General features: G+C 31.5%; 1 protein-coding gene across 1 annotated transcript in view; it reads right to left on the bottom strand.

Moving 5' to 3' along the window:
- The window catches only part of LOC133192203 (glycerol kinase-like), a 419,267-nt gene that overhangs the window by 17,273 nt on the left and 375,835 nt on the right, over positions 1-26,159 (bottom strand). Inside the window, exons 2-11 of the mRNA XM_061328172.1 lie at positions 14,709-14,843; positions 13,753-13,826; positions 13,134-13,240; positions 8,365-8,442; positions 6,682-6,761; positions 5,778-5,915; positions 5,166-5,275; positions 4,962-5,064; positions 4,511-4,578; positions 743-785 (exon numbers count right to left, since the gene is read on the bottom strand). Coding sequence (XP_061184156.1) covers positions 743-785; positions 4,511-4,578; positions 4,962-5,064; positions 5,166-5,275; positions 5,778-5,915; positions 6,682-6,761; positions 8,365-8,442; positions 13,134-13,240; positions 13,753-13,826; positions 14,709-14,771 — 864 coding nt within the window. The 5' untranslated portion in view covers positions 14,772-14,843. The remainder of the gene's footprint in view (positions 1-742; positions 786-4,510; positions 4,579-4,961; positions 5,065-5,165; positions 5,276-5,777; positions 5,916-6,681; positions 6,762-8,364; positions 8,443-13,133; positions 13,241-13,752; positions 13,827-14,708; positions 14,844-26,159) is intronic.

Consider the following 26,159-nt stretch of genomic DNA (forward strand, 5'->3'; position numbering starts at 1 on the left):
TTGTCCTTAAGAATTGAAGTAGAAGGGGACATTTAAAAAGTAGAAGGGGATCTGGGGTTCTTCCCCTAATGGGGAGTTTAGGAGGAATACCAAAATAACTGGGGGATTACATCATTATAGGTCGGGAAATTCCCCGTCCCCTCGGTCTTAGGGACAACCCTGACTTTGTCCATATTTTTACTGAACCTAGTGTTCCAATTTATGTTAGACTCTAGATTTTACAGAAATATAAAATCATCAATGTCAGTTCTTGTAATGTTTAGAATTAATTCAGAGAGGTAGAGCTGACAGTGATAATAACATCACCAGTCTGGTATGTTTTATGAGGCTTTGGTCATACCCTTAAACAGGTAAATCTATGTGCAAAATAATTGTATGATATTCATTTAAGTAGTAATAAAGAATATGTCCACATAATTTATATCTTAAGGTATCACCATAATGTCAGAAAATTAAAAACATTTTAAAATCCATGCCTCATTGGAACACCCTTTGTACACGTACGTCAACTCATTATCATTAATATAAAATTCATTTGGAATTGATAACAAAGTATGATTTAGGTCTCAGTACGGAAAAGTTACAATACGTCAGTCAGTTTAGAGTGATCAAAATCCAATTTTTCATAAAAGGTTAAGTATTAAATTTGCTGCAAATTATTGAATTTTTTTTCTCGCAAGAACCTTCTTCAAGCTAACCTTCAATGTCCATTTGATCTTTCCACACTTTAATTATCACATACCTCACAACCAGTATTCATCAATAGGAAACACCCTGTTCCATACCTAGTTAAAAAAAATCCAAATCCGATTAGTCTAGCAACTTTATTTTCCGATAATTGTCTGAAATTAAAACACATCATTATCTAAATGCCACACTGTTCTGATGACATTAACAAGAGGCCCACAGGCCAAAATGCTCACTGAGTCACACAGTTATTTTATGTTGACAGTGTTCACAGTGGGTCAGTGTACCTATATTTGTTCAAGCGACCAAAAACAAACATCTGCCTCTTGATAATGCACATCATATTAGAATGTTAAAGGACTCATACAATCAGTGTAACCAATGATGTCACATATAATTTAGAAGTCTGCATTTACATACAAACTTAATTCTTGTATAGGAAGTGGACTCCAGTGTCAATCCAACCTGAGGACAAGTAACTGTTAGACAAGCCCTTGCATTCATATACTCAAAGTCATATTTTAGCAAATTTCAAAACTTTCTTAAGTTTTAAGGAATAAATCCAAAACCCTAAATACTTCTTTGTAATTTGAATCCCTTAATGAGCCTTACTGCACAATTTAATAAATTTTAGTTAATATTGTACTAACTCAATTTAGTTTACATAGTAGTTGGTATTTTTCAATTCTTTTCTTTTCTTTTTTTTTTTTTACAGAAACAAATGCCAGTGGCCTTTGGAGAAATTGATAGTGGAGAGACAACAGATGTCAGACTTTTTTTTTTAATTTCATCAGTTTAAATAAACTGTCACAAACAAACTAATGACAATATACCTATCTTGATAGAGATAAATTTATCAAGAGGGCATTCCCACCCACAATAGCATAGCAAATCTTAATTAAATAAATCAACTATGTCGTGGGTGTTGATATATAATTTAAAATTTATACACAAATACCAGGTCTTGTGTGCCTAACATATGGTCTTGCATAAGTTTCTGGAATTGCTTATAAAATACCCCATCTTTTTCAAGTAATCTGCACGTTTTCTTATTCTTGAACACGAGATACTTCATCCATCAGGGTATATTGGGGTGTTTTAAATACATGATGAAAATCAAATTATTGTTCTTGTGTCACCTGCAGAGCAGAGGAACACTTAGGGATCACTTTACATGGTGTCTGTCAGTCACACCATATCTTCATAACTAAGAGAGGTATTGAACTATTGATTTGATATTTTTTCAATAACTAGAATACATATTACATGCTTATGAGCTCAAGACACTGTACTTATTAAACTGTATGATCAAACATGATTCTGAAGTTAAATGAAAAAAAAAGCAGATTTATAGACGACCCCAAATAGGCTGGGGGGGGGGGGGGGCTGTCTAGACCCCCGGAAGCTCTGGGGTAAATAGTGCAAAATCCTGCATTCTGAGCATTTCCTGGCACTTGGTTTTAACTCAGAAATTATCTTCTTTTTAAGAAAAAAAATTACAAATGTTACTTATTACCAACATTTTACCATAGTCTTTGACACTTTTGTTTATCAATTCACGTCATCTTTCATCTGTTATTTCATCAATTTCATCTGTTACAACAATCAACATTTCCAATAAATCTTCCAGCAACTGGCTGAATAAATACTTCAAGCAAAATCTTTAACAATTTTGATTCTCTAGACTTTATTCACATTGTACAATTTTCGCATCCATTACCGCGATCAATGCTTCTAGTAAAATTTCCAACGATCTTGGTTGAATTAGTGATTCTAAAATCCAAGAACCAATGAAATTGCTTGTTTCATTTAATCAATGAAGTGAAGCAAAAACAGACAAAAACGGTATAATACGAAATTACTGAGATACTTAAGAAAGCGGAATACGAATTTTAAAGTGAATTAAGCAAATCTGAATAGAGGAAATCCGCTTTAAAGTGGGAAAAAACCCATGCCTTTGTATGATACACAGCTACCACAAAAACTGAAATTTAAATACTAGGAAAATACATCTGGATCAATCAGTATACCAAAATGGCACTGATGTAGACTGACAATTGCAGTAAAGACACACTAATATCTTTCTAGTTTCAAATCAAATTAAACACATATAAATAAAGGAATAAATCATTATTTCTAATACTTTCAATTTCATTATTCATTTTATCTCTGAGGGTGGAGGAATCATACTTCTATTTGATTGTCACATTTTATGATTGTATTTGCTGTGTTGCCTGCAGAGCAGAGTGACACTTAGGGATTACTTTACCCAGCATCTGCCTGTCCATCTGTCTGTCTTTCCATCCTTCTGTCCATCTGTCACACCCTATATCTTGAGAACCATATTTAATATTTTGCACACATATTGCTTGGCATTTTGTCTTTTGTAAAAAATCATGGTTATCGATCTTATGATCCTTGAACTTGACATTTTCTTTTAACTTTTTAGTCCATTTTTTAATGCTGGAATTTGCCAGTGTTCCACCATACAGCAACAAAAAGTGGGGAGGGGGCAAGCACCTTCCAAATAAAAATTTACATAGTAAAACTACATCAAAAAACTATTCTCAGAGGAACTGCCCTGATTAATCACTCAGTTTCAATGGATGTTCATTAAAAATATTGATAAGCAGTTATTTAGTACTTTATATTTCCTTTTGTCCTTCAGTATGTGGTTCATTTTTTTTGTTAGACAAACATGGATATAAAAATTTGATGCTTGTTAGTAAAAAAAGAACATGTCTCTGACAAATATATACATGTACATGTACTAGTATCAATAAGCCAATAATGCAACTTTAATATATGATTTGATTATTCACTAAAATTTAATTTTGATTCATGCCCAAGACTCATCATTCAATTCCCAGCCTTTGTTCACAGCATGAAGAATGAATTAAGTCACGTACAATACAAAATGCTTGTTGAAAATGCCTTTGAAATCCCAAGTATCATAACACATTCAGTCCATCAAAGTCAAAAACAGACTGACATTATTCTGTGTTCTGATGAACCTAATTTACAGGCAACACTTTTTAGTTAAATCAGATAAACACTGGATAGGAGGGGGTAACATTTTGAAAAAAAAATATTTTAGACATACTGAAGGACAAATAATTGAATAGAAGGACATAGATTTGACCTCATCATATGACCTTGAAATTCACAGTATCTTAAGAAGAGCATAAACTTCCATTTTTAGCATGTAGGAAGTTGTTCCGTTAGGTACGTCATAGATTTTATAATGTTGCAAACAGGATGATAGACTACTCCAAACATGATAAAATTAATACAATTCATTGATCTTTCAAATAGTACAATTTCATTTTAAGACTGATTAGCTGTTTATCTTTTTTATTAATTTTATCTTCATGAAAGGATATGTTTTTAACAGTTTTCTTATAGGTGATAAAATTCATGATGATTTATAATCATACTAATTGTTGTCATCAACAGGACCTCCAGAGTAATATTGGAAATTACATCTAATATTTTAAAGCTAGACCACCTGGATTAAATATGAAAACTCATCAAATACAATATATAAAAACTTAAAATAATGTAGAAAAACATAAATGATAAAGTTCACTTGATCACTGGAAATTCTATTATAATGAACACAGAATAATACTCTAGACAAAACTGCAAGTTATCATAAAGGGTCATAAAGCTTTGGGCAAATTTTAAAATGAAATATATTAAATTCTGTGTTTAAAACAAACTGGGCAAAAACAACAGGGGAAAAACTTCCAGTATATAGTGTATAAATTGAGTTTTTCTTTTAAAATTATCAACAAGTATTCAATGAAAAGAATGTACTAACGTGTTCTTGGCTTGGCCTGCATTAAAACACATTTGTCCAACCATTGCAGACTGCTGATCACCTAAAATCTGTAAAAAAAATTGTTAGTCTATAAAGATTTTAAAGAAAGAAGACATTACCAAAGTGAAACAATTCATTCACACATCACAATATTGATACCAATAATTTACATCTAAAATATTTTCTTTATTGTTTGTTTTCTATAAAAATTTCTCGAGATTTTTCTTTTTTTTAGTATTATTTAACAAGTTTATGGCAACACATAATACAGATTGAGTACACATTGTGGAGATACAGAAAGGTATCTTGAAAAATACTAGATATAATTTTATAACTTTTTTCTTTTCTGTAAACCATCATGTGAGTATAGACTACTTAAACCTAATGAATTTAAGATAGATCTCTCCAAAAACAAGGGAACTAATCAGCTGAAAATATTAAACTCACATACCCCAGAAATAGGGAGATTCTGCAAAGGGCCTGTTTTCATTGAACCATAAACCTCTGAAGAACTTCGAATCTCTGGTAACACAGATAGTGGGATTTCAAAGAAGCTGAAAAAAGTAAGATGAATCTTAAACACACAGAAAAAAGAAAATACTCTGTACAAATTCTTTTTGTTTTATTTTTATGAAAAATTTATCCAAGAAATTACCCATAAAGCTTAGGGTCCCATTTCAGACTATGAATATTCATTAACATGGTACGACTTGCATTGGTAACATCTGTGGCATGTATACCTCCATTGATTCCTCCTGTCATGTTCTAAAAAACATAAAAACTATTCTTGTCCTATCTACAAATTTAATTCAGCTTAAAACTTGGGTGTTGTCCTTGACTCCATTAATTTTAACATATAGTAATCATTTAGTATGCATTACATACTGTAAATGTACTTTATTCCACAGGGTCATATATTCCACAGAATCACAATTTCTCTTTAAGAAGCTGGTAGAAAATTACCGGTATGTGGATTTCTTAGACTGCCACTATATGTCTTATGTGTATTTTAAGTATGCTGGGACAAATTTCAGTGGAAATCTTGTGGCTGCTTAAATTAATACAACACCGAAAAAAGTACTTCTATAATATCCTAACATTTAAGACAAAAAGGTTTAAAGTCTCAAAAATTCACATCTAAACCCTATCCCCTACACTTCCCAAAAATCTGTGCAAATGTTTGCAAGAGAAATTAATTATTATGTACGAAACTGAGATGCATTTGTAAACCATTTTTCAATTTTCTTCAGTAAAACTAAATATTTACCCATAATAACCACGAGTCAACCGTTCCAAACAGGCACCTGTCCTCAGCTATAGCTATCCTGACTGCTTCCACGTTGTCCATCAACCATCGTAACTTTACGGCGCTAAAGTATGTTGTTATTGGCAGACCACAATATGCCTATTTAAAGAAACAGAGGATCAATTTTGTTCAAGAGCAATAAAAATAAATTGTGCCAACAAACTAACGGGTATACTCTAAACTAATCAGAACAAAATATAAACTTTAAACTTTCAGAGATTATCATTATATTTATTACAAATAAATCATCATAAATCTTACAGAAACAAATGCAGACTTGAAATTTTTTCCCCATATACACTGACAAATTCTCTCCCTACCCCAAAGTTGCCCTTTTCAGTGTTAGTATTGTTTGTGTTATTCAACTGCAAATTGCAGTTATGGAACACCAATATTTGTATCTTTTCATTAAATTAAAAAACATAGTTTTTATAATTATATTAAACATTAAATGGGCATTTACCAAAAATTAATGAATTAAGACAGTACATGTATTTATTCATTTTCTAAATAAATATACACTGTATGTAATTGATGGGGAAGTCCTTAATTTTCATAAACATTTTTATACGTAGAAAGTTCAGAAGCTTCACATATGTAAATGTTTCATTTCATGCATTATGGTATTTTTTTTTTAAATTAAATGAGTTCAGTTGTACACATCAGGACTTTTAAAACTGTTTTTTGAAAAAAAATTTTTACTATGATGAGTTTAACCCAAGAGAGTTACTGTACATACATGTACTTAGTATTTGCAAACTTTGTAATAATAGCAGAAAGTAGTGCCTCCATAAATCTGCATCAAGAATGACCATGACAGCAACAATAGAGTCACTTTGCAACTACTGTACAGTATAAAGCGTACCCTTAAGTGGTCTTTGTCTTTCTGAGGGGTTTTCGCAATAAGCTTGTCAACTGTTGAAGATGTCCGTGTGTCCAACCAAACTATAACAAACAGTATGACATTTTCAGTATTAAATCAGACCATGTAAATTGAAAGCATCAACAACCAATTATCAGTTCCTTGCAAGGAAACAGTTTTTACTTATGCTGTTGTGACAGAGATCACGTATACTATTTTGTCTACATACCTCTTGTCTGCAAGATTTGAATTATATTTTTCTCTCTGGCATATATCATGATCATCAATATGTTTAAATGAAAAGACAGAAAGGCTTGAAAAAGCAATACACTTGAAAAATAACGTAAATATCTAATGTGTTTTTCCAATATTTCATTTACTAGAATACCAAAAAAAAAAAAAAACTAAAATTATTTCCAACACACTAGACATTGATTTTTTTTTCTCTAATATTGCATATACTTGATTATTCCATATTAATCATTGAAGTTTAAGAGCTCATTTATTTCCTGTGATAAAATAATTAACCATATATCTATTTAGGACAACATTCATCTAGTCAACCCTTACACATCAGCTATTCTTACTAATCAACACTTGTGTATTCTTACTATAAAACTGACATTCCCTTGATATTAATGATAAGAAGTGTTTTATCCTAAATAATATTTTTCCCAATTACTTCAGTAAGTTATACATTTAACTGTTTTTTACTGCTTTGTGTGTCTTTTATAAACTGTCACTCAAATGACAAAGTAAAAGAGGGTCCTGCAAAGGGCTGTTAAAGGAAAGTGACAATTGTACACAGAAATTTTTAGTTTAAAATATAACACATCATTACATTCACTCATGTGTGAGAAATTGTAAATATTTTTAAAAAGAGACAGACATTCATACAGTGACAAAATTATATGATCACAAAATGTATACGAGTCTTTTATTTTTAAAATCAACTTTTTCTGTATATGATTTCAAATTCTTACAATGAAAACTTTTTTGACTTATTGTGTCACGATAAATATACATAAAGACAGTCAGGCAGAAAAAGCAATATTACTCCAAAGGAGATATGACCTCAAAATCTATAGGTGTCTTGCTCTTAAGTAAAGTACTTCTGAACAAAATGTGAAAACATTATGTTTAAAAGTGTTTGAGATATCACATCACAGCAAAAATGTCATAGATATATATTCAAACATACAGACAGACAGACAAAGTAATAAGACCCAAATATGGTTGTCTTGCTCTTATAGTAAAATACTTATGTTCAAAATTTGAAAACATTTTGTTAAAACTATTAGAGTTATGGCTTCACAACAAAAGTGCAGGGGCCCGTTTTATAAAAGAACTTATGACTAAGACCAAAAACTTCAGTTGATTGTAAAATTTTGCAGAATTAATAATTCTGTTTAAAATTGCTAGAGTAAAAGTATCTTTCTACATACTTTTTAAAAAGATTAAAACCATTTTCTATTTATCGTAAATTAGAAAGTTACTAGCAGAATTAAATTTTGGTCTTGGTCATAAGTTCTTTTGTAAAACAGGCCCCTGATGGACAGACGGATGTACAATGTGATTCCTATATAGGGCTCCAACATTTCATGAGGGGGCCCTAATAATGTGAAATCTCATCAGAAGGTCTACATAACACATAAAATTCAACTATGCATGATGCATATAAAATACCTATTGCATTGTATAGGGGTTTCCCCGTTTTCTTGTCCCAAACAACAGTTGTTTCCCTTTGGTTGGTGATACCAATGCCTGAAATTCAATAATACAGACAATAGAAACAGCCTTTTGTAACATAATTACATGCTATGGAGAAAGGTTACATATCAGTACTAGTACTATTAATCACTTTTTATTTGTGAGAAGTTTATTTTTGTGTAATTATGTAAGACCATCTGTTTGTGAAAATGTCAGGCCAATAGCCAAAATTCATGAAATTTTTGTTTTGCTTATAAATATCAAAGAACCATCTTGCAAAAAATAAGGGGTCCTAAGCTAACATCTTATTTCTCTTTCCGTCACAGATAAAAAGAGTCTTATGCAATGTTAAGCATTATTAATCCTATGGCCATAGAACGGATGTAAAAGTGGCAATATACCCTGCTTGGGGCTGAGAACAGATAATTATAATGACACATAGCAAAATTTTAAGCATATACATGTACCTGTGCTTGCAGAATGACCATTATAGTATACATGAACTATAATCATTATAATAGTTCAGATCACAGGCACTTTTATCAATAGAGAGAAAGGTTTAAAACGTCAAATGCCTGTGGTTCAGATACCAATTTTTGGTCATTTTATAGAATTTTTTAATGGAACATTTTTTAAAATTAGAAATCAAGTACACTGAATCATTATTTTTATTTTTTTTAAATAAAACTTCTTATTTTCAGGAGGAAAAATCCGGTTATTGAAATGGTGAAAAATGGCAGGAGGACAAGGTGGCTTCCAAATACAGTTGAACTTCGGTATCTCGAACACTGATATCTCGAATACCATGAATATATCGAAGTGACTTAGAAGTCCCAACTACTCATTCCTTAAGTATTTTACCCTCAATATCTCGAATCCTCAGATATCTCAAAGTTTTTTCTCAGTCCCATCGAGTTCGAGATAACGAGGTTTGACTGTATGTACATCATTTGTCAGGATAACTCGTCCTACAGTTGTTTTTACTTTCCAGATCAATTGTACATATATCAGAGATGTGCATGGTACTTGTATTTTGATTTTTGATAATTGAGGAGGAAAATACCAGCTGTTGAACTTAGTAATTTTTATGTCAAAAATTACATATAGGGTACATTGATATTGTTGAGATTTCACTTCCTACAGTTTTCAGAATAGCCAGTGAGAAATATCAGTACTGCTCACACAAAACCCGGTTTGCTGTCATATACCGACATGCTTTCCCCCTTCTTTCAATTTATTGTTCAGCTAAAACATTCATCCTTGATAAGGTACTGATTGAATGAAATACCAGTAAAATGACCCTTTAATTCAACAGATCTTTAGATTCTGAATCTTGCTGCAATAAGGTAGGTAATTACAATCCCTTGGGACAAAATAATATGATCTCTTTCTTTGATTGAACTTAATAATAATTTCTCTAAATTATACATTTTTCTTCAAGTAAATTACATTCTAATAGAGTGTATAAATTACATAACCTATCCGTTCTCATGAATACCCTAATGACATAAGCAATCAGTGAGTAAAAATGGGCACCATCAGATCAAATAAACATCTTGATAATTAATATACAGAAATGAATTTTTAATCCACATCATGGAGCCACTGAACTTTGACCTTGCAATACAATAGGGATCTTCCCCACATGATTTTCTACCTCCTTGTGAAAAACATGTATGAACTCTGACAATGGAGTTATGTATCCAAGGACCAACTTTGTAAATGGGGTAAAACATTTTAAACATATATTATATGGATGCATATACACTTTGTCAATGGTAATGTTGGTGTTCTCAAAATGAAATACTGTAAATACACTTATTTTAGAGGTAATCATATTTTAGAGCTTATCACACTGTTTCTTGTCTCCTTATTTATGTACACAGTTAAATATGAATAAAAATTATGCCCTGTTCACATGGACAGTTTAATTCGCAGTAAATTAATGCGTATTAAACTAATGGGAATTAAATTGCGTTCACACAACAGCTAATGCAAAGTAAACTAATGCGCATCAAAATTTTATATTTACAGTAAGGCTATTCAGTATTAAGGCTATTATGACGTCATTTGCAAATCACGTCACCTTATGCAGATCCATTTGACATAGTGTCTGTATACATTTTAGTGATTTACATAATTTTCCACTCAAAAATAGCATAAGTAACTATTTCTGACCACCGACATGTGGCATGTGACTTAAATTTGCCATTACGCATGCGTCAGGATTTAATTTGAATTAGCTTCGCTTAGCGTTCACATGGAGCTAATGCAAAGTAATTTGATGCACAGTATATTTATTCAAATTAAACTAATTTGTATTAAATTCTCCATTTAAACGAGGTTCAGATTTCATTCGCTGTAACTTACGTTTAATTCAAATTAAACTCTCCGAGTGAACAGGGAATTACATGTCATTGTTAAAAGTCTAGTGCTCTAATTCATGATTGTGCTAATCAGTTGGGGAGGGCAATTGCACTAAATTTTAAGTGTGCCAATTTATGTACATTTACAGTAATAAATTAATGTTTAATTTGTTGGTTTGCCCTCTTCCAAACCTAGATCTAAACTTTGGGTAGATAGAAAAAAAATTAATTTTCCTCAGTAATTAAAAAAAATTCTCTGAAAAAATTATAGATGCTGGAATGTGATCTCTATAGTAATGAAGCTTTATACTGCAGGTACATTTTCAAACGAACAAATTTAAAGAAGGAAAGAAAAAGTTTGAGTCAGTTTAATTTTTTCCTTCAGTTAATTGAGGGAAAACAATTATTTCAATTTTTACCCAATATATTTCATTTAATGTTATTTTCAACTACCAATAGGTCACCATTTATTTCAATTGTAACAAGAGGCCCAGTGCTTACCTGAGTCACCTTGGCCCTGCTTCAGAACAATGGGCCCACCCTAGCCCCAGGGGCTATGATTTAAACAAACTTCAATCTACATTATACCTAAAGATGCTTGCAAATTAATACGACTAATAATGACCATGTTGTTCTTTACACAAAGATTTTTTCTTTGATTCTCTTTTGTGGCTCCACACTACCCCCATGGTTAAAAAATTTGAATCTATATGACCTGACAATCATTGATCATTAAAATCATTGATCATGGCCCCATTGTTTGTGAAAGAAGGACTTCGTAAGATTTTTTCCTATATATTCTCATGTAAAACTTTGATACCCTATTGTGGCCCAACTCTTTCCCCCAGGGGGCATGTTTTGAACAAACTAGAATCTGCACTACTCAAGAATGCTTGCATATTTATATCATTAATTATGGTCCTGCTATACTTAAGATGATTTTTAAACATATTTCCATGTAAAACTTTAATCTACTAATGAGGCCCCACCCTACCCCCAAGGGCCATGATTTGAACTCACTGCACTACCTGGGGATGTTTGCATATTAATGTTACTAATCATTGTCCTGCTGTACTTGAGAAGAAGATTTTTTTTAAAGAAATTTTCTATATATTCTCACATAAAACTTTTTATCCCCTATTGGGGCCCCACCATATCCTGGGGGTCAATATTTGAACAAACTTAAATCTACACTATGTCAGGAAGCTTTCACATAAGATTCATCTTTTTTGGCCCTGTGGATCTTCTTCAGATTTTTTATGACACCTATCATTTTTGCCTTTTCTTTTTTATCTCCCCTTTCAAGAGGCCCTAGTCTTGTTCAACCAGATGCTCGGATGTCTCCATAAATCTATGACGAGCAGAAAGTCAGGTAAAAACTTGTGATAGCATTTGTAATGCTAAAATGAGGTTTACCAAAATTATAGTAAAATGTTTGATTGGCTGAAAAGAACACACCTCCACAGCTGAAGGTCATATAAGATAAATCAGCAGAAAAACAACTTAGAGATTTATAAGTTGATTATCTAAAAGTTATAGCAACTGGAAAGGAATTTTTTGCAGTATTGCCCACCAATATGTGTTGTACACTGTCTTGCCAAAATTATTGTCGCTGAAGCAACAGTGAAAGTAGTATACCCTACCACCGTAGAACACATTTCATCAATTATTATTGTTATTTCTCCTTTGGTATCCCTAATGAAGGATAAGTTTATCAATATAAAATCACAATCCATCAGAAGAAACATTTATATAACATTCATTTTCAAACAGGTCGTCAAAATTTTTTTTACCCTCTAACAGTAACAAATGCTATCATGACTCTCTGCTTATCAGAGATTTACGGAAACAGCCAAGCGTCTGCTTGAATGAGACTACAGAGGTTCTGGCTCTTTATTTGAAAAAAAACTTGAATCCCCTTCACGCAAGTATACTCTGTGCCAAGTTTGGATGAAATTGGCTCCGTGGGTCTGGATAAAAATGAAATTGTAAAACTTTATGACAACAACAACAGAAAATGGAAAATTTTGATCAGAAAAGCTCATCTGAGCCTTAGGCTCAGGGGAGCTAAAAATTCCTGATGATTTAATGGGAATTTTTATTAAGGTTTAGACATTAGAACTTTAATAGATGCATAATCATAGCCACTTGTTAAATGACTATGCAAAATACACAAACAAAATCCTTAAGCCATGTGATTCAGGATGGTATGTATATACCTCAGTAGTTAATCCCTTTAACAGAAAACATGTTTATAGCAAACACCTATTATAGTAATTTCCTATCAAATAGTATTTAGTGAAATATCATGGAAAACAAAATTAAAACAGGTCATCAATAGCAGTTTGTGATAATTCTGTTCAAACAAAAGGACCTTACACTTGATGTCTGAGACTGAGAGATTAAGTGCCCGTAGGTTTTCTACAGCTTTTTCAATGCAGAGGTAGACAGACTGCAAAATTTCTTGGGGGTCTTCCTCCACCCACCTACAAAAAATAATTAGCACCCAAGATATTAAAAACTGCATTATTTTACAAAGTAAACAATTTATTTAATTAGCAAAAAGCATAATATTTGTTAATGAGAGTATCATGAATGCAGTACTTTTATATTAAGTAAATTGTCTGGAGCTCTTTCAAAAATTCACGCTGTATTGAAAAACATATCCTTTTCTGAAGACCAAGTAATAAAAATAAAATATTTCAAATAGAAATGTCTTTTAAAACCATCATTTTTTTTTAAAACATTGTGTTGGTACAATGCAGACTACGCAAAACAAACCGAATTAAGCAAACAATCCTAAATGAATCCATAATTTTATATGAGAAAAAATGCTGGTACATGTATATAAATTTTCTCAATGTGGAGAAATGTGGGGTATGACATCAAAGTCAGGTACACATGTCATATAACATGGAAAAAACCTGGCTTTAACATTTATATGTGTGAGTGGTAACATTAGCTTGAAAGCAGGCTGCATTCAACCTCTAGCATTTACCCTTCTTTTGGTAGCAGTTGTTTGATCTCAGTTTGGTGATATGTAATCAATTCTCCTGTTTTGCTGCAAAATATCTAAAAAATAAAAAGTATGCATTCAAATTAATCTCAACAAATAATATTTTTTAATGTTCAAGACAGACCACATCAATTTATATCAGTTATTCTATGCAACAAAATGAAAATTATTTGATTGTATTTCCCTATCAGTTTCAAAATTTAGAGCATATTGCTACCAGGATCTGGGAAGTTTACATTTGAATACAATGCATACTATAAATGAAGTACATGTAATTTATACTATTTATAATAACAATGTATTATCAAACACACTCATACTTAACTTGCAACTTTCAAGTCATAATCAGCAATGATCAATGATCTGTTTAAAATTTCCTACACTAGACTACATATAGTTTATGTAGAATAGCTAGTATAAAAAGTTGTTTTTTTTTAATGTTCATTTCGCTTTGCAGGAGATACATTTATTTGTCTCCCACAAGGGAGATTAATTTGTTGGAGGAGATAAGACTATTTGGCAATTTTTGTGTGAGTTTCCTCCAGATGCAGGAGCATTAACAGGTATAAGTAAACAGTAAGTCTTGGATAGGGGTGGGGGAAGGAGAGTGTCCAATTTTACTCAAGATGTTTATCAACCTAACTCATTCATTCAAGGCAATACTGGATTCTCAAGCGCCTTTAATTAAGTCTCACCTCACTCTGATAAATATTTTACTAAAAAAAAATAATGTGTTCTTCCTTAATTTACAATGCAACATGCACCCAAATGCTGAAATACCTTATGTTTTCTAGATTTTTATACAATTTGGCTATACCTGGCTTTTTCCTCAGATGTTAAATACCCAAAATGTGAAAAAGTCTGGAAAACATCAGATATTTCGGACAAACATTGGTGTGCCCAACTTCACGGAGATGCATTTTTTAGCAACAATTTACCAGAAATCTAGAGCTGCTTGTTCCTTGGTCAACCGCTCCTACAAGGGTTCTACCTGACGCCATAACTGCTCGTTCTGGTTGCTTGGCTAACAATGTTTACATTTTCCCTATCTTATCTGCAAAGTTTCTGCAAATCGCTCCTCGCTCTGTAAGTTAACTATAACTACAGGTCAAGTACGTATAATCAATCACCGGAGCAGCTTTGCAGAGTGTATTAGTCGAGTATTGTGACCAAACTTTTATGATCCGGAATACTCAGAGAACAATACACCATCTCCCATATCAACCCGAGAACCCAGTATAGGACGAGGGCTAGAGGATTGATACTGGTATCGCCAACCCCCCTAACTCTCTCACTTTCGGGAAACTCCGCGCTGTTTGTAAAACGAATGCGATTGTGACGTCATTTCTTACATGCTGAAAATCTAACAATAGAGAAATTATTTACAGTCAAGTTCAATAACGCGTAAAAAAAAAAACAACAATTACATGTGTTCTATTGTATCTCTCATATTTTATTTGAAATCAGTAAGCACTTTTTCCCTTATAAATGTGCTATTCCATCGATACCTCCGACATGTGCTTCAATATGCTCTTTTTAAAGGATACACCAAAGGTTTCCAGATGCCAGAATTTTATTTGCATGTATTTCTTTCATTATCAAAGATAACATAATAAAAGTATATATGATTTGAAAGCTTGTTAAATTTGCTATTTAATTATCCTAATTTAAACTTTAATTAATAACTTATTTAAAAATTATTTAAATATTAATGTAAATTTAAGTGCATATATATTTTATAAATCAACTTTTTTGTATTTAACCCCTCAAAGTGGTCATTTTGCCTGAAGGTAGATAAAAGATTGAACTTAAAAACTGTATCTCAGATTTTTTACATACCAGTCATATTGATTTATGAAGTTCTTTCCCAAAATATTAATATGGCGTACCATGTTGACTATACGGCTAAAACATTTTATTTTTTGTCTCAAATTGCCCTAATACGCTACACGTTGGAGATAACATAGAGTGACGTTATTACATATAAAATACGTCATATTCTGCTGTTGATATTCTTCCTAAAATACAATTTTATGCTATTTTAGATTTTCAAAACTAATTTTCTATGTTTACAAGTTTAAGATGAAGGGAGAAAAAACTTAACTGGATTTTTTTTTTTTTAAATTAATAGTTCGTTGACTTATTGTAGAGAGCTCTGGTGACGGAGTTTGGGTTCGTTGGTTGGACGTAATCAGTGTACACGGATGTGATACGCGTTCTATTTATAGTAGTTTTGTATAAGTCCAATAACTTAATTTTTTTAAATAGTTCTGAAAACAATGTTTAAGTTCGTTACTGAGCATGCTAAGGAAACAAATCAAAAAGTAATCCAGAGAGTATTAACCTGGCGTTTTCCGCTTATGGTGACGGAGTCTGGGTATATAGCAGGGGATAGATGGTTGATGTAGGAGGCAATAAGAAAAAGGGGATGTGTTATTATGTTAAATGCATGCACAGCCAGGAACACATTAAGTTCCTTTATAGTACCGTTGTCAGAGACCTTTAAAGTTAAGCACTAAAACTGGTTCGTTGTCATGACCTCACAGGTGAGGTTAAGATAATGTCTGTCCGGTGTCGTAACTTTAGAGAACTATTAATTATTTTTATTTAATTTTTCAAGTGAGTTAATTGATAACAGTTTCTCACATTGCAATGGGGAACATAACTCACATTAAGTTTGCATTTATCTCATCCGATATTAACAGGTAATGTTAGAGTAGTTTGCGTTGGCGATACACCACCCTGCTCAAAACATATTTTGATTTGGTTATTTAATTTTTTTTTCTTTGAAATGAACATATTCTCTTTTATACAATAAACAATACCTAACACTTGGTACATGTAATATTATGAAGTATTGTTAGACCCTGAAATAAAAACCAAAAGTAAAGTAAAACTGGAAAAAATGCTATAATTCAAATTATATGTCCGTTGTCATAATTAAGTTTCGAAAATTCAGTCCGTTGTCATTGGTCCGTTGTCAGAATTGAACTGTATACACCATCGGTATAGCTACTGATTAATGCATTTTATTTATCAATAATAAAGCCAACATAGAGGAGAAAATGTGGAAGGAGAAAAACCGACTATATCATTCATAGCATGAATTTTCCAATGTGACTTAAGAAAGACCCATTGTTCTTATGCATTTTTAATTGAGCACGTATCTCGTGTTACGTTTTGGTTAACATTGAAATGTTTTATTACATATTCGTAAGCTAAGAGACGAAGAATTTTAACCTCTTAAGTCAAAAGTTTTAGAATTTTTTGTCTCTTAGCTTACTTCCTGCCTTTATCTTGAAGGTTACGGGTACTGAACCGAAACCTTGAAGATCAAGGCAGAAAGTCAAATTCGCGGAAACCTGTCAATGAGTACTTTTGTAATTTCAAAATACACAAGTCATGTTTTTCATTTCATCAGGTTTCGAACAAGTTCTCGAGGAGATTTAACAGCAATCTTTGAAATGTTTCGTCGATATCATTGCTTCTTCTACTGCTTCTAAGAGAACACTTTAATAGTTAAAATTAAATTCAAAGTACCAATCTCATTAAAAAACCAAAATAACTGAAATATAAATCAATGGGTGGACGATTCAATGACACGGGAACAAAGATTTAGCGAGCTTTAAAGTTAAACTTTCAAGGGTTGAACACCTTAGCAGCAGGGAAAGTAAATTATAATTGGATTGATTTTGTGAAGGTAGGGAGATATTTAAAATTGAGGTTTGTTCTGGGTGCCCAGAAAAAGTGAATTTGAAAGAGACGTGTCATAAGTTGAACAGTTTGTAATGAAAGATCGCCGAGTTACGGTTAGAGAAAAAGTTAAAAATCTGAACAAAAAATATTTCTTAATCTCCTAAAATTTCAGTTACCGTAAACTTTCAACAGATCAAATATAAAAGAAAGAAAACATCCATACTTGATCAACACAGTCATTCTACGGTAAAAGGACCAATTTAGGCTATAACACATGAAAAAATTGTTTCAAATAGCAAAATGAACATCATAATTCTCTAAAGGACAATATCAGTGAATTTGAAAAAAAAAGAATTGTCCACAAGTCAGGTATCATTAACCTTTCACAACAATTTCAATATACCATTGATTTTAAGGTATTGTTACGGAAGTAAATGCTTGATCAAATCTTACTATTTTTTAAATAAAGCTGAATTTGACCAATTTTTCGTTTCGGATGTTCAGTATAGAACGCTAAAGTATGATTCATGAAGTCTCGCATGAATCCGATATTGAGTTAAAATTTCGGAAAAAATATCCTTACGGAAGTTAATCGTTACAGAAGTTAATTTCCAGCAATAAAAGTTAAAACTCACGGCAATAGTTAAAATCAACGTTTGTTTTAGGATGTTAAACAAAGGTATGAAGCATTTCGTTCCCAAAATGATAATTTTTTTTTATACCTTTAATGTAAAAACTTTCCTGAATTACCCTTACGGAATTAAGTTAAATTTTTAAGTTCAGACGACACGTTCCTCGAAAATATATAATTTTTTCCGAGAATCGGTCATGGAAGTATTGCTACTTAAAGAAGTTTCCTCGCCAAAAATTGAGGTACCTTACCAGGCAGTTTGGCAAGATACCAGAGGGTGATATTTCTTATATAATCCTTATGGGTAATCTTTTGAATTGCCAATGAAACAATATTCTTTAAAACATATTGAAAACAATTTAGAAATCACAAGATAATGACAATTGTGATTTTTTTTTTTTTACATAATACCAAGGTATACAAAACATATATTTGAGGAACGTGTCGTCTGACCTTACGAGAGACAACTGTTTTTTGTTTTTCGAAAATGTAATCGTCTAAAATAGCTGACTCGCAACTTAGAATCGATGATATTAGGTTCCGTGGTCACTTTCAGATAATTTTCAGTTCTTTCTGAAATCTGCATTCTGTGCGTAAAATTTAGAACAAAATCGTTACGGAAGTTAATTGATTTCCAGCGACATGCTATTATTTCGCATGAAAGGAGATCCATGCATTTCTTTGGAAGAAGTGGTTTGATCTCTTTTTGTATAGGAAAAAATTTAACATTTATTGCAATCTATCCGGAACGCTTATACGGCTGAAAATTTCATCTTGAAATTTGTAAATGAATGAAGCGACATTAGGATTAGCAGTGGAATATGTTTTTCAACATTACATTGTGTTCATATCAAAACCTTTAACTGCATATATATCGGTTAATATTTACAAAACCGTGTGTGTGTGTGTTATGTCTTAGAGTTGAAATCGATCTTTAAATTTAAAGTAAAGACATTTCAGCGGTAAATTTGTAAGCGACATAAAAAAATCCTAATTGGGCATGTTTTCTTAGAATGACATGACTCACCCGAGACGTTGGGCTCGGGTTGTCATGGACACCATGCTCACAATAGAAAAAGAAATCCCAATCCAACCATTCTATTGAAGATATGCGGCATTTTGAGACGAATCGGTTATTCCTATTATTAAAAAATAAGGTGTGTGGGAAGAAATATAGTGCCCGAGAAAATCTTTGGGCTGATTTGAACAGTACGCTATTGAGTATGTCACATGACCGCCTGGACCACTTGCTTCGTGCGTGGGCAGAGCGGTGGCTTATAAATGAGTGATAAAACAGGAGAGGTCTACTTTACTAAAAAAAAAAAAAAAAAAATAAATAAATAAAATATAAACTCTAAAACCGATTTGGTTTCTTTTAAGGAAGTTATTCAATTAGTTTGCGAACTTTTTGTTCATCCCTCGTAAACTGAAGATTACCAAAATTGAATTAAATAAGTATTAGGTGAGTAATTACTTTCCTTTTTTCATTTGATTATGACGTATTTTGACTTTTTAAAGATATAATTCCATCTGGGATTGACCTGGAATTATTTGTATTTTACTAATTCATTATAATAAAAATTTAAAAGAATTGATTTTTGAACATTTAACTTGTCTAACTCAACTGAAGATGAAATTGATATTTTAGACAAATATCCTTATCGCAGCTCATCATATGTTTATTTCATAAAGATAAAATGAATGAGTAAACGAATTAAAAAAAAATGATAATAATAACAATAACTTGTCCATTTTAGTATCACATGAGTAATTATAGCTTTGATTAGTATATATATAATATTTTTTATGTTTAAAGATAGATTTTTTATTAAGAAATTTAAGGACTAAATAGAAATACCGAAAATATTTTTTCAAACTATTCTTTCTGTAGATTCTCTTTCTCCAAATTCACAACTATAATATAGACTATAGCAATTAAGTAATTATTTTACCTGGACTGATTTCGGTTTTGCACACATTTTTTCAATACCTGAAATTCATATGTGTGCAAAACGAGAACAAACCCTACGTACAATATATACAAGGACAAAATCCACTTGAAATACATAGTACATGTACATAGAAGTTAAACCTATATATGGCGTATCTTAGCTAAAAAATACGAAATTGAGTGTAGATAAACATGATATATGTTATTTATGCTGAAATTAAAATTTTTACCGATTTCAAACTTGAATAACGTCATGTTTCCATAGTTATATTGACTTTTAACTGTGTCTGTTATTTTAATGCGGAGCCGGTAAATTAATCGGTTTTTGTGTTAAAATTTTTAATATCTTTGTTATGAAAAAGTCCTATCTTTATATAAAGTAATACAATAAATAGAAAAATCTTTTTAATGTTAGTTAGTCTGAACTTATAAAAAATACGCCTTATATGACTTTAAAAATAATTTTTCTTTCTGTCTCTTAATTGTACAATTTAAAATAGTATTGGTAAACTGAAGCCATCTTTAAAGAATTGTTTGGTTGTCCTTTCCCGACCGACTGACTAAAAATGGCCCGACTCAAAACTTTTTTTTAGCATTCCAGGGAACGATATACTTTTTTTTTCTTTTTATTAATCTTATCCCGTCAACAAATATGTTGAAATTTTCTAGAAAAAAAGATTTTCCCACCTACCCACCAAACCAATAATTTTACCCTGAGTCAGGAGAGGGCAAGCAAACATTATTTTAAAGATGGCCTGACTTTGAAATCTAGGAGGGACTATATTTTTGGCGGAATGGCGCCGTATGAAAATATCTCCTTTTCTGCTTCTCAAAATCATTAGAGAACAATGAACTTAAAAGGCATTTTTAAACAATCAAAGGCTTAAGGAAACTTTTATAGTAACTGAAATTAATAATAATGGACTAAAGTTTTAAAATGTATCAAATAAATATGATAAATAAATAAATTTTCTAGACAAATGCCAATCTTATAGTGTTTGAAAGCTAAGGATTTTAAGAACAGAGTAAAAATTCAGTAAAAAATGTGTTTTCCTCTCTTATTAACGCGCTTCATGAAATATGCCGTGTGAAGCGTCGTAGTTCATGTCCTCATGAATCTTCAAAAATTAAATTCATTTCTTAAATATTCCCCCAAAAATAAAGAAAAATAGAGGGAATATGGGTCACCCAATGTCTATTTAGTTTCACTGTTTATCTCAATTTGATATTATCATCTGGAAGACCTTTTGTTTTATCAACTTTTTATGTAAAAAGGAAAAAAAAGATTAAATCTTTCAAAATAAAAATAAGCATTACATGATTGGCAACACTATTTTTTCTTTATGACAAGGAAAAGATAATGACCTTGACATGACCTTGACCTTTTAAATAAACAGTCGAATTGAATGTAATTGATACTATCACTGAGTGATGTTGTCTTCTTCAATCTGTGAAAATTTCATTAATTTTTAAATATAATAATCACGAGAAGAATCCCTCCTTAATCAAACTACTTTCATATATCATCCTTAAGAAATATTTAATCAAATTGTAATATGAAAATTATGCTGAATTGGGTTTATTAGCATTTTTTATACAATTAGTTCGTCAGGTCATTATACCCAAAAAATCAGGACATTATACCCCGTCAATTTTCTCTATCAAATAAAACACAATAACATAATTTTATTTTGCATTTTCTTCATAATTATTATAGAAAATGATAATATTCATCATTTCCAATAAGAATAATTTTATTTGTGCACATAAAAACTATTTATTTCAGTAATTATTATTGCAGCTATGCTTTCTATGACCCTTTTGATCACTCATTTGTATTTATAAAAACTTACTTCATTTTGTCTGATAAGCCAATATGCGAACCTATGTGACCTTAATTGAAATTTCAATACATATCTTTCTCCTGCTCCGTTGATCATAGATAGGAAATTTATCTTTAAAATTTCAATTGACGTTGACATGGAAAAGTTGAAAAGGTGTTATTAAAGTTGTGTCTTTAACATACCATATTTGAAATCAAGCTATTTCTTTTTGAAATGTTATTCATATAAAAACCAAGTCCAGGGCATTTAAACAACTCTTAATTGTACAGAAATGAATAGATAAATACTTGTGGTCTCTAGAATTGGATATTTCTTTTGAAGAAGTCTCGGATTTCAGTTAAACTTCGCACTTTAACTGACCTAACTATTTACAAAGGAGTAAAAAATTACCAGACCTTTTCAACACAAACTCAGATTAAAGTTGTTGATTTCATTCCTGATCGTGCACCAACCGTTGATTTCTTTCTTGATCGTGCACTACACTGCTGTACAAATAATTAAAAAAAAATCTTAAACAGGCCTTGAAAATCGCAAATCAGATCCGAGAATATTATTTCACTAGACAGGGTGCTCATGGGCGAATCTCAAAGTATTGCTCAGGTATTGAAAGTTATAGTAAATCGTAAAATGTTCACCATTTCATCTTGATTGTCCATTTTTGACAAATCCTTCCATATTATTAAACGATTTTGATAGGTAATGAAATATTTACCTCGTAGAAGCAAATACTTGAAATATACAAATACTGAGCAATTAGTCGTTTCATGACATAATTTAACACATACTAGTAATTCTTGCCAAGGAATACAAACATCCAAACACGAACTGTGTTCCAAATACATGTATATCCCAATTAAAAAAAAATAATGATAAAAGTTCCCTTTATTTACATTTTTAATAAAATAAAAGGAAAACTCTCCTGTCGTTTTTGTTTTTAATTGGATTTCGTTCAGCAACATCACTTAACTTTGATAAAGCTATAGAAAGGACCTAAATATTATTTATAAAGTTACAATCCTCTTATGACTGTTGTTGGACAAAGCTTTAAAGGCATATATAAATGCTTTTTATAAAGTTATTTAAAATAGACATAATTTATGAATGTTAATTATAAATTTATGAAGGCATTTATTATATAAATGTTTTTTATATGCAATTGTTTGAGGTTATGAGGACCCATTTATACTTGTCCCCCCCCCCCCCCCGCACTTTATCCAACAAATTCTCATGAAAAATTAAAAACTAGGCTTTTTGATATCATAGACAACTGCTCCTTCAATAAAAATAGAACTTGGAAATTTTCGCATCTTGTGATTGGTCATCAACAAAATTACTTTGTTAAAAAACACTCCGATTCTAACACAAGAACTCTGAGGATGATTACATATTACAAGGATGCTGGAGTTCCTTTGACAGCATTTATGTCTTTAGAGACCAGGTCTTCCAACGAAGTGCTGGAATCTGATGGGCACTAATTGTGACCCTTTCAGTAGCCGACCTGTTTTTATATTCCAATGAAGCAAAATTTATTTAAAAACTTCTACATGGGAAGATGAAATTAAACACTTGCTGTGGGCTTCAACCCGACATTCAGATATATCGACGACGTGTTGTCAATTAACAATAGTTACCCCCATTCATATGTCGACTCGATATATCTCTCTTTCGATGTAAACATGGGTAGTGACTGTTCCATCGCCAAGCGCCCGGCATTAGAAGTGAAAGTTACAGGTCTTTCGGATGAGACCTTAAAAACTGAGGTCCCGTGTCACGATCGGAATTGGCGCGATTAAGAACCCTCATTTTTCCATGGCCTTGAGTCCAGAGTATAGACCTGAATTTGAAGCCCTTTACCGGTATATGGTGACCTCTGTTTAGGAGTGAAAAATTCTCGACAGGGAAGTAAAGCAACATCAAAGCAATCAATCGATCATTATATCCCAGTTAACTCAAAATAAAAGACATGCATTTTCACTACATAATTAAAAGACCATCCCCTACAACACCAGAACCCCTCACCCAGGTGCCATGAACTTGAGAATTTTGGAAGAGACACCACTGCTAATTATAATCAGCCACACAGTCCACAGAGTCTGCCGCATCAGTTTCATAGTTGGGTGTTTTACTGACTGTAGACGATAAGGGCAAAATAACAGCTAAATTGTATGATAAACGAGATGACAACTTTTCTTTTTCAACTTTCCTTATTTGTACTGCTTTTGTAGTAATATTCCGTTATATCAAAATCACCTGCATATGGTGTTTACGTCTCCCAACTTATTCCATACTCAAGAGCATGCTCTGAGTACGATATTTTTTTAATCAGAGGCAGGCTAATGACAGATAAGTGGATGTGACAGGGATTTCAACAACCTCGTTTAAAGTCAGCATTTCGTAAATTCTAGGGTCGTTATAATGATTTTATTAGCAGACATAGCCTCTCATTGGGTCGTATTTTGACTGATGTGTTTCATCCTAATTGTTAGGACTTTGTTTTTTTTTTATACTAAATGAACTACGGAATGGTTCGTCTACCTGAACAATACATAGGGCTCAGGGCGGGTGTGACCGGTCGACAGGGGATGCTTACTCCTCATAGGCACCTGATCCCACCTCTAGAATTTCGCAGGGTCCATATTTTCTGCCCTTTTCACGGATTGATATTGTTTGTAGATTTTTTTGAAATCGATCACTGCTCGTTATCTTCATCGTTTTTCATTTATTGTTTATTATACCGTCTACTGATTAACTTTTGTATATACATGTAATATTTTTCATTGCAAAAGAAGTTTACTGTAGAAAATAACCTACACTGTCTTCATTTGTCTTTTTGCAGATTGAAGATAGTGAAGGTTGTTTTCTACAGTAAAATTCTTTTCAAAATATAAATTGATCCTTCGTCAATCAACAGACTCAAGTGTTAATAAAGTTAGGACTTGTTGAAAATTACATTTGACATCATAAACGATGGCTTCCTGCTAGGCTAATGTATTTACGAATCGAAAACTGGTTACCTTGCTTCAAAACTATGCATCATTAACATTTTTGTAAAATTAATATGCAACAAACCTAGTATTTAAAAGAATATTGTCAACAATGAATATATAACCATATCACCTACTATGGAAATTAATTCTATACAGAGGATAGATTTATTTCTATTAGTTCATTATATGTTGTCAGTTTGTCTCTAGTTATAATTAAGGACTATTGTCTTTAAAACATGAACTTAAGGACTGATACTTCATGTTCCGTAGAAAAATCAGAATTTATGTTCAGTAATCGCATTTATGGATTTTTTAAAAGAACTCTAGTACATGTATAATCATCAAGTATTCGTGTTTTAACATATTTTAACAATGGTATGTATGACATGATATCGAATAGAAAGATTATAGTCAAAGACAACAGATGTTGGGATTTATAAGGAGGTATATTAACACTTCCCATGTTTCTGAAAAAAAAAAAAATCAATCAAAAGATTTTTTAAAAATAATTCAGCTTTGGCAATTAAAAAGGTTTGAAACTATTTTTTTAATTGTGGAAATCCAGTCTATTTTTTTTTGAGAAACCATCATATATCGATCATTGAAAACGTGTAAGTTGTATTGGGTTGATAAAAAAATCAGTATGAGATATATAATAGGAAAAATTTGTCCTTCCATAATACGTTATAGGTTGAAATGCGACAAAATAATAGACAAAGATCTTTGTAACACATACCAAGGATAAAATTTAATATTTCTTATTGGCTGGCAATGGCTACCATGGTTTTAATACTACAAAGGGATTTAAAATTTACTCTCTGTATGTTTTAATCTTATCCTTTCTTTCTAAAAAGCTCATTTCTATATAACTAGTGATAAATTTCTAAAGGCATGGTGTTGTTCTAATTTTCACATTTCAAAAAATTCAATTAAAATTCTGTAAATACAGAGTTGCTATGGAAATAAGCAGAAAATATGTATAAAAAGATGAAAATATTATGTTTCCTTGGATACGTACCCTTGTATGTAGATTCCCAAAACTTTAATGATTGATATTTATGAACAACTAACCTGATTTTCAATTCTAACTACCATATAATCTCTAACTGGATGCAAGAAGCTACCACATAAGGTTTAATATTGCTAAAAAGTTAGCAAAATCGAATATTTTCCCTTCTTGTTAACCATAGCAGCAATGTTATTTTCTTCATCCTTCATCAAACTTTACAAATGTATGATATTCAGTTTTAGTTCTATCAGATAAGTACTATTCAAGATAA

This window comes from Saccostrea echinata, unplaced genomic scaffold, assembly GCF_033153115.1.
Source record: "Saccostrea echinata isolate AGI-Se365-2 ecotype Australia unplaced genomic scaffold, CSIRO_AGI_Sech_v1 ptg000025l, whole genome shotgun sequence".
Lineage (NCBI taxonomy): Eukaryota > Metazoa > Mollusca > Bivalvia > Ostreida > Ostreidae > Saccostrea > Saccostrea echinata.